At 43.3% G+C, this 9,666-nt stretch overlaps 1 protein-coding gene across 1 annotated transcript; it reads left to right on the top strand.

Annotated features, from left to right (window-relative positions):
* The first annotated feature begins 644 nt into the window (after positions 1-644).
* GKN2 (gastrokine 2) lies at positions 645-9,062 on the top strand. The gene is made up of 6 exons (XM_004742105.3): positions 645-1,080; positions 3,043-3,093; positions 3,538-3,675; positions 6,347-6,457; positions 7,087-7,243; positions 8,623-9,062. The coding sequence occupies exons 1-6, from the start codon at positions 1,069-1,071 to the stop codon at positions 8,703-8,705; spliced, it is 552 nt and encodes a 183-aa protein (XP_004742162.1). The 5' UTR covers positions 645-1,068; the 3' UTR covers positions 8,706-9,062.
* The last annotated feature ends 604 nt before the right edge of the window (positions 9,063-9,666 follow it).

The following is a 9,666-nucleotide window of genomic DNA, read 5'->3' as shown; positions in this document are numbered from 1 at the left end:
AACTGGAGTTCTTCTTGCTGCCAGTATCTCAAAACAGCTTAATAAAGCAGCACATTTTTCATCCACCCAACTGACCAGCCAGGGGAGGGGAATTCCAGGAAACTAGGTAACCCCCAAACTGCCCAATATCTGCTTTTTAAAAGTCCCATTTTTTAAGCTGCTAGTCAGGAAGCCATTCGGTTGTAGAACAAGGACATCACTTGTGTTCCTTCTGTGCTTACCATAGCGATTCTCAATGGTTAACAAATTTGCCATTGACAGGTAATGTTTATTTTTATATTTCCCTGCCTTCTGAATTAATGATCCCACTGTAACCCTAGCCAAACATTTTTGAGTGTGGTATTATAAAAATTACACAAATTCAACTGTATCTCATTTTTTTTTTTTAATCTGAGAAATTTTCAGTGCCCTTCAGGATAAGTAGAGATGTATAACTCATAGTTTTTATGGAGTTATGGGCAATGCTTAATGTAAACCTGTGGTTAACTCTGGTAATTGGGCAGAGTGCTCTCTAGATCTTGTTCCTCATGAGTCTGTGGAAATTGGAAGTGACTTTAACAGGGAGAAGAAATTAAGTCATAGGCGTCCCCCAGCCACTGTGTTTCCTCTAGTCCTACGTCCATCCTTCAGTCAGAAGAATTCAAAATACAGGGCACACATGAAAAGACACTGAAAACCCAGTTCAAGTCTGAAGGGAGGACTTGACCATCAGGGGCAGATAGTAGGACTTGTTTGTCTATAAGATGCTGGTGTAGAACAAGCATCTTATAATATTTTTAAAGGGTGGAAATTGAAATCTTGACTGCAATGTTACACAGATAAGCAAGGAATATTTACTGAGTGACCAAGTGGCAGATTTTTATTACTGACTAATGAAGTTTATTGATATCAGGTTATGTGGCTGTGTCTCAATCCTGATAAAGGAGTTTGCTGGTGTTTGTCAGAGATATGGACATAGCCTTTTCCAACGTAATTGTTCTGGAAAGAGATTTCCACACCTTAAAGCTAATATAAAGGGTTGGAGTTGCACCGGCAGCCTCGTCTGGCACCTTCTTCCCATCAGGCAAAATGAAAGTCCTTGTGAGTATTTTTTTATGCTTCTTTATATTCTTGTGGTGGCTCTGAGAGAAAATGTTCAAATCCAATATGCCTTGAATTTCAGAAGTCTTAGATGAACACTATGCAAGCTTTTAAGCTTCTGTCGTTGAATTAAATAATGTCTTTGGCAACGATAGTGTTAAATATGAGGTCAGATATTTATCGGTCCATTGTCTATTTTCTAAGACATTTACTTAAAAAAAAACATCTTGGAAATACCTAGAGAATTTTAATTTGGAGAATTCTTAATAACAGTTCCTTACTATCATGAGCTTGAGAAGGAATGTAGGCATTTTGGGACAACTGCATTTACTATTTAAAAGAGAAGGGACAATTTTTTTTTTTTAAAAGATAATAGCAGCTATCATTTTCTGAGTGCATATGAGATCCTATGCTGAACATACTTTGATTTATTCACCTCAAGAATTCTGTGAGCTGAGCAGTATTACCCCCATCCTATGGATGAGGAGACTGAGGCCAGAGGAATGTGATTTTCCCTTTCCAGTAAACATGAGGTTTAGACTTGAAATGTACCCATCTCCGGCCCCCCTGGCAGGAGCAATTACGGTACAACGTTCCTGCTGTGCAATCTCTCCTCCTGCGGATCCCAATCCTGACCCCAGTCTCCCATGGCTCCACTCTGCACTGCTCCATGAGCAGAGGTCTATGTTTTGACCTAGAATGGAACTCCTTCCCCAGTGATCTATCCTTTGTCCTCATTTAGCTGGTGATGGAGAAAGCAAAATGGTAAGTTTCTTCCCATCAGGTGTTCAAGATTGTTGGCTTAGAGAGTTCCATCTCCAAGGGTCTCTTGATTTTCCAAGAGGAGATCTGTTGCTGAAACCTAATCCTGTAACCTCGGTGTATTAAACACGGTGTTGGGCAGGTGGTTATTTGGGGGGCGGGGGCACTTCCTGAGCTCTCTCTAATTGTATTACTATGGTGGTCAGTCCTCCACCCATCTGTTCAAACCTCTGTATTAGACCCATTTAAATAGAATAGAGAAGAGTGTCAGAGGTTATAGAGCTGGCCTGGAGTCAGAGAAGGCATGTGGCTGGGCGAGTAGGCAGGTTGGAGATCTGCATGCTGGCCTTTGTCAGACACTCCTCCCCAGTCATCAGAAGAGAAATGTTACTGGTGAATGTTAGGAAAGTAAATAAATCCTCTTGACAGGTCTTAAAAATACTTGCCTTCCTGCAGACCTCCTTCATGAGTGGCTTGCAATGGCAGTGGCGTACATGGTAGCGTTCAGAAAAGAAGGCAAAACTGGGTCTTTTACCCATTGGATAAGACTCTTCACACAACTGCAGCAAAATGTCATCACTGCGTCAGTGTCAGTCTCATGGTCCATCAGCCTAACATTTGTCTGAGGGCATCACTAAGGAGAATATAGAGGCTTTCCTTGATGTCAGCCTTGAAAGTTTGCCATGCCTCCAAGTATCCTATTTTCATCGTTTCCCTTGGGAATCCATTGTATCTCATCACCATGAATCGCACTGTAATTTACCCTCTTGGTTTCAAGGGAATTTGATACATTTTTTTTTTTTAACCAACTTCACTCTGTCATCCAAATCCACTGTGAGTCACACCAGGGTGTTCTCGTAGTAAAAGGAGTCCTTCCTCACTGTTCACCTACTCCAGGTTGTATCTGGCATAAGAACTCTTGTTGCCTACAAGCTTATGATGTTGGGAAGGGTCAGGGATGGGGCATAAAGGTAGAACCTGGTGTCTGACAAATAGCATGAAGTCAGCAAACACCTGTCTAATGAGGGAATGTGTGTTTCGCATCTGGGAGATGGACTGTTGATTGCCCATGATCACCCACCTGTGTCTCTAAATGTATATTTTCCAAGATACTTGTGCTTATCCTGTCCAGTGTCTCTGTAAGTCCCCATCCTTAATGACTGCCCTATAGAGAATAGATGCAACTGGTCTGTTTTTTAGGTGGTGTTTCTGGTGTTGGCCATCTTTGGGACACAATCTCATGGATATGAGGTAAGTTGGTTTTCTTTGGACTTTATACCCTACAGTTACTGGCAGAGGAAAAGGAAGATACAAGATCATCTATGTGGAGCACGGTAGAGAGCCCATATGCCCTATTTGGGATGGCATCCCAGAAATAACCAATAAAGGAAATGATAAGTTTGGTTATTTCTTTCCAAACTGCAGTCCTTAAAAAAAATGCAACCCATTGCTTTACAATGTGGTCACTTTCATTTCTTCTGTGATGTTTTTGCTTCTCTTGTGTATAATATAGTAAACCATGAAGAAGAGCTTCACATTCTTACTTTAGCATGGTTTTCGGTCTGGGATGCCAGGGAGGAGGTTTCAGACTTCAGTCTCTTGCTCACAAGTGGAGGGCTTCATTTGGTTGGCAGGGTTGTCTTTCCAGTGCATAGGACTTATGGAAAAACCATTATGTCTTTGTTGTTAATCTAGGTTTATAACATCATCAGCCCAAGCAAAAATGGTGGCAATCTTCAGGAGACAGTGACAATCGACAATCAAAAAAATATTGCCATCATTAACATCCATTCAGGTTCATGCTCCTCTACCACGATTTTTGACTATAAACATGTAAGCTGCAAAGGAATTTTTATATTCTTCAAGACTCACTGGGTTTCTAAAGGGTGAAGGGGCAGCCATTTACTATGCATTTGAATTCCAAGAACTATCCTTGCAATTCTTCCAGAATTCCCTTACTTTTGCTTTTCTCTTTTTAATTTTTTAAAAGATTTAAAAATTTTATTTGTTTGACAGAAAAAAAGAGATCACAAGTAGGCAGAGAGGCAGGGAGAGAGAGAGAGAGGAGGAAGCAGACTCCCTGCTCAGCAGAGAGCCCGATTCGTGGCTTGATCCCAGGACCCTGGGATCATGACCTGAGCTGAAGATAAAGGCTTTAACCCACTGAGCCACCCAGGCACCCCACTTTTCCCTTTTTTCAAAAAAGGGAGATTTTATTTATTTATTTTAGAGAGAAAGAGAGAGAGGGTATGTGTGCATTTGAGGAGAGGGAGGGGCAGAGGGCAAGGGAGAGAGAATCTCAAGCAGACTCTGAGCTGGGCTCAGATTCGGGCTGGGGGCTTGATCCCACAACCATGAGATCATGACCTGAGCTGAAAGCAGGAGTAGGACACTTAACTGACTGAGCCACCTAGGTTTCCCAAACAAAACCACTTCTAAGAAAAATGTGTAACAGGTAACATACACACCTGTTTGATCTTTTGAGGTGGTAATTGGACCATCATGATAATTGCCTCACTACAGGCTCAGACAGTGTCTAGAAGAGGGGACTAAAACCCAGAGCATAGCCTGGCACACAGGCTTTCAAAAATATTGGCTGAATGAATAAATGAGTGCATTAGGGCTTCTAATAGAAAAAATCGTGCAGAAAAAGAGCGATTATGGAATAAACAATCATAGAATAGCAGAAATCCCGAACAACTATACCTCTTCAACTATGTCAGTAGGATATGCAATAAATCATACTTCTTCTGGAAGAAGGAAAGTGTGTTAATCCAAAATCTTTACAAGTTTCAGTTACTGCTATTAACAATAAATCTCAGAAACCTGCTTAGAAGAGGTATTGGGTCCTTTATCCATTTATTTGTTTGTTTTCTATTCGTTTCATCTGATCAGGAGACTGCTTTTACCATGGGACAGAGCTATGTACTGTGGATATAAGTAGGTCACAGTCCATCTCACTGGGCATGTGAACGTACTTTTTGTCTCTTTTTCTTGTAGGAACCTCCTCACATGTCTCCTCCCCATTGGCATTGGCAGTTCTAGGATATATCTGAAAACACAAAATTTTTGAAAGATACAGTTTTAAAAGAAGTTGTACTGCAATTGTTTTTTAAAGCAGATTTCAGGGAAATCCCCCAAGTGTCTTAAAACAAAAAACAAAAAAACAAAAACAAAAACAAAAACAAAAAAAACCCAGAGCTGTGAGGACTCGGTTTAAGCCCCTTGCACGGCCATCAGGCTTCGCCTCGGGCTCTTTTTGAATTTTAGGAACTGGCAATTTGTAAGAATTGAAAAATGGGAACTAGAAGAAGTGGTTTTGTTTGGGAAACCTAGGTGGCTCAGTCAGTTAAGTGTCCCACTCCTGCTTTCAGCTCAGGTCATGATCTCATGGTTATGAGATCAAGCCCCCAGCCCGAATCTGAGCCCAGCTCAGAGTCTGCTTGAGGTTCTCTCTCTCCCTGTATGACATACAGCCTCACGGACTGTATAATTATTTGGGACTCTGTAGAGAAAATTCCATTCGGGGTGAAGGTGAGGTGGCCTCCGGTTTGGTCTGGCTCCTGGGCCTCGCCTACCATTGCTATTTCTATACCCCCTGCCTCCAACCCAGCCCCCTCCAGCCTGCTTGGGTTTGAGATGGAGAAAGCAGGGAGAGAAGATGGTAAAGGAGAGAAGAGTGGATGAAACGTGTGCGTGTTGGCAGGGGGGGAGCATGCCACTCGAAGGAGAGTTTCTCAAGCAGCACTGTCCAGCAGAAATTTCTACAATGCTGGAAATGCTCTATATCTGTATTTTCCAACAGACAAGCTACTGGCTGCTTGTGGCTGCTTGTGTCACACTTCCTCGTGTGACAGAGGAAGTGCATTTTAAATTTTACTTAATTTGAATTTAAATTTAAATAACCCATGTGGCTGGGAGTGAACATATTGGAAAGCACAGTTCTAAAGAATACTGTATTTACCCCAAATTAAGGAAAAGGCAGAACGAAATCAATAGAAAGAGAGACAGAGGCACCTGGGTGGCTCAGGTGTTAAGCATCTGCCTTTAGCTCAGGTCATAGTCCCAGGGTCCTGGGATCGAGTCCCATATCAGGCTCCTTGCTTGGCAGGAAGCCTGCTTCTCCCTTTCCCACTCCTCCTGCTTGTGTTCCTTCTCTCGCTGTGTCAAGTAAATAAATAAAATCTTAAAAAAAGAAAGAAGGAAACAGACAGCTGCTGCTTCTTAATTGCTCAAACCTGACACTACAGGCCCTGGTTGCAAAACATGAGAAGTGGGGCACAGATTGTGGGTTTGTACAACCTCAGAGATAGAAACAACAAGCCAAAAAGTAAACCTATGATGTAAAAGAAGGCGAATGGGTAGAATGGACGGCTCGCGACAAATGGTCACGTGCACTCACTGCACATGTTCAAGGCTTTCCTCAGTGAGGCTCAAATGTCCTCCCCACCAGTTTGGAACCGGGGAGCCAGGCAGGCCAATAACTGTGTTCTTCCTGCCGCAGGGCTACATCGCATCCCGGCTGCTCTCCCGAAGAGCTTGCTACATCCTGAAGATGGACCACAAGGCGATCCCTGCTCTGGACAAACTAGAACGATACATCTACGAGAAACAGGTGATTCTGCAGTACTCTTCCCCATTCCCCATTCCTTTGCCCGGGAAAATGGGTGCCTACAGAGGAAAGAAGAGAGTAAGGGGAAAGATCATAATATTACATCTTACCATGATTATGCACTCGCCATCCCTTAAAGTGTTTTCTCCTTTATTGATTTTGCTTAGCTTGATTTCTACCATCCAGCCCCCAATTTGAGAACTTATCATAAATTCCAGTGTTTTTCTGTAAAGGACTGAACAGCAAGGCTCTTAGAAATAGTGACTGGCAGAAAAACGAGTGAAGTCATATTAGTCCACAACACAAAGGTGCAAAGAAACAACACGGGACAGTGAGAATAAACAAATACAGCCCAAGACTTGGAATGTGGTGTTGCATTCCCCCCTGTAACTTCCCATCTGTGCCCCCTGTGCCATGGGAGTCACCCTCCCTGGGTTTCACTGCCACCAAGAAGGATATAACATTGGTAATATCAAGGCTTCCCTGCAGACCAAGTGCTCAGAAGGAGATGGCATCCTGAGCATTGCTGATGGGCTTCTGCTTCATAGTATGAAAAAGAAAAAGCTTAGAATAAGGGACATCAGGTTAAGTCAACCTGCTTTATCCTGTCCCCTTCTCCTCTGCTGTTCTAGGCTATGAAGAACATGTACTCTGACAAATACTTCTGGGTCAAATACAGCCCCCTACAGTCCTTGATCATGGACATAGACTGGTTCCTGGTTGGTTCCCCGATCAGGCATCTCTGCAGTCACATCCCCCTGTACAAGGGGGAAGTGGTTGAGAAGATAGGTGAGTACTGAATTATTCCTTTCCCAGACATTTCCTGGAAGCTTCCCCGTGTGGGCCATTCCACCTGGGGTTGTGTGAAGTACAGGTAGACGTGAAACATGGCTCATTTCGGTTGAGTTCAGGAACAAAACACCTACGGTGTGTGGCAATCCTGCTAAACAGGAGGGAGAGCGAGCAATGAATGAAACTCATTCCTGAGGGCATTAGGGTGCCCTAAGGAACACGCCCTCTGGTGGAGAAGTTGATGGGTTAACACAGAGGATGAAATTTTCAGATGTCCTGGGTGCCAGGAGAAAACTGTTGGATTTCCTCCTGTGCTTCGTGCTCATGGGCGTTAATGATACAGGATTGTATACTTGAAAGTTGCTGAGAGGAGATCCTAAGCATTCTTACCACGCAGCACACACAGGAAAGAATTACCTACGTTAACTGTGTGAAGTGACGGATGTTTTCTCTCGGTCTTGGTAATCATTCTACAACGCGTGTGGATATCAAATCAGCACGGTGTACACTTGAAAAGCATACAAATCCACTTGTCAATTATTCTTCAAAAAGGTTTCAAAAACTATTTTCAGAATCTCAGATAGAATGAGTCTAAGGAAGAGCAAGCAAAGTGCACTGATTGACAAGGAAAAAAAGCCCTGAGTGGTCCAGCTAGCATATATCATTGCAGTCATCACTGGTATTTTTATACAAAGTTTCCAATATGGGAAAGTAGCCAGAGGGAAAGAGGGGCCAGGCTGCAGATGGTGAATGCAGCAAGATAAATTACCCAGAGTAGTGGAAGAAGGTAAGAGGAAAGAAAATAATGAGCATTTATCACATTTTTACTGTCTAGAAAAATTTTTGAAGATACTTTTCTTTTAGCAGGGTCATTAGTACTTAGGACTAAAAGCACACAGATAGGGCACCCATGCAGAATGTCAAAGCATTAATCAAATAGAGCCATACAGCACTTCTAGAAGTTGTCAGTCTCTCTCTCTCTCTCTCTCTCTCTTTTAAACATTTTATTTAATTACTTGAGAGAGAGCACACAAGAGTGTTCGGGAAGGGCCAGATGGAGAGGGAGAAGCAGAACCCTCCACTGAGCAGGGAGCCCAAGATTGGGGAGGGCTCCATCCCAGGAACCCAGGATCACCACCTGAGCCCAAGGCAGCCACTTAATCGACTTGAGTCACCCAGGAGCCCCCAGGACTTGTCAGTCTTATTTAAGCTAACGCATCATTACCCTTTGCAATACAAGGGTAGTTAAAACCTTGGGTAACAGAGAATTACATGTACGATCCCTCGCCAAGACATTAACGAGAAGGCATGGGTCTGCTGCATTCTAATAACGTATTTCTCAACGCTCCTTCTTCACAAATTTGTCCCTTTTTCAGAAAACGTCAGTATTCGCTTCTGCTCAAAGACTGGACTCCTGGGCGTCTTAGGATTCTCCATCTGCGCAAGCGAGGGCGTTTAAGGCCCCCCCAACCCCCTGCCCCACCACCCCGTGTCGTCTTTTCTAAGACACGCTCCCTTGTTTTCCACTCAGCGGCCAAATTAAGTTCTTTCCCAATGCCCCAACCAATGTTGAGACTCAGTGGTAAAACATAAATCCTATTATCTACAGATCTCTGGGTGTTGCCTTTTTTTTTATTTGTAAACAAAAAAGGGAAGCCAAACCATGCTGACGTCACCGTGTAGAAGGCAAGAGTTTGCCAGGATTTCAAGTGAAGCACATAAGGTGTGAAACTTCCCAGATGATAAAGCTGAGTCAGTACAGGGTGGCCAGCGGGGTGCAAGTGTCCCTCTTGCCTCCATCAGACCAGCTGCCCATCTGCCCGCCAAAAGGAAGGGGATTCAGAGCACACTTGTCTTGAGGAGTACTGAGAAATGTATAGAATTGTTGAATCATGACCACTGTACCACTGAAGCTATTATAACACTGTACTTTAATTATACTCGATTAAGAAAATAATAAAATAAAACTCCGATTTAAAATAAAACAAAACCAACTCCTTGCGCACTCTGGGCGAAGCAGGTGGTGGCCTCCCCTGCTGAAGGGGGTGGAGTTTGGTGTTCTCTCAGCAGGTGATGGGAACTATCCCCTCTGACAAACTATCCCCAGTCTGCAAGGCCAGTCACGTGCCTTTTAGAGAATGCCTTTTAGTTCATCGAGGCACTAGTCTCAACTTAATAAGTACTATTATAATATATTTTGTCTTGGACTGAGGGGAGAGCTCTGTGAGAGACTGTGGGGGAACACCCATCCCCCAGAGAAAGATGAACCTTCCTGAAAATCTTGACAGGAGTGAGAAACTAACTGGGAACGCCAAGTCAATATAAAAAAGGAAAGCCATTTCCAATATTCCAAATAAATTGTGTAATGCGGGCACAGTCCCAGATTACACAGCTGGCTCTCTTGTGGTCTGGTCAGCTAG

The sequence above is a fragment of the Mustela putorius genome, unplaced genomic scaffold (genome assembly GCF_011764305.1).
Source record: "Mustela putorius furo isolate JIRA1106 unplaced genomic scaffold, ASM1176430v1.1 tig00000224_pilon_pilon_pilon, whole genome shotgun sequence".
NCBI lineage: Eukaryota > Metazoa > Chordata > Mammalia > Carnivora > Mustelidae > Mustela > Mustela putorius.
This window is presented reverse-complemented; position numbering and strand designations above follow the sequence as displayed.

What these genes read in the sequence shown, in the direction of transcription:
- GKN2 (XM_004742105.3), top strand. An exon ending in CACAATCTCATGGATATGAG is followed by an intron (nt 3,094 to 3,537) that starts GTAAGTTGGTTT and finishes TTGTTAATCTAG; the next exon opens with GTTTATAACATCATCAGCCC. An exon ending in GATACATCTACGAGAAACAG is followed by an intron (nt 6,458 to 7,086) that starts GTGATTCTGCAG and finishes CTGCTGTTCTAG; the next exon opens with GCTATGAAGAACATGTACTC.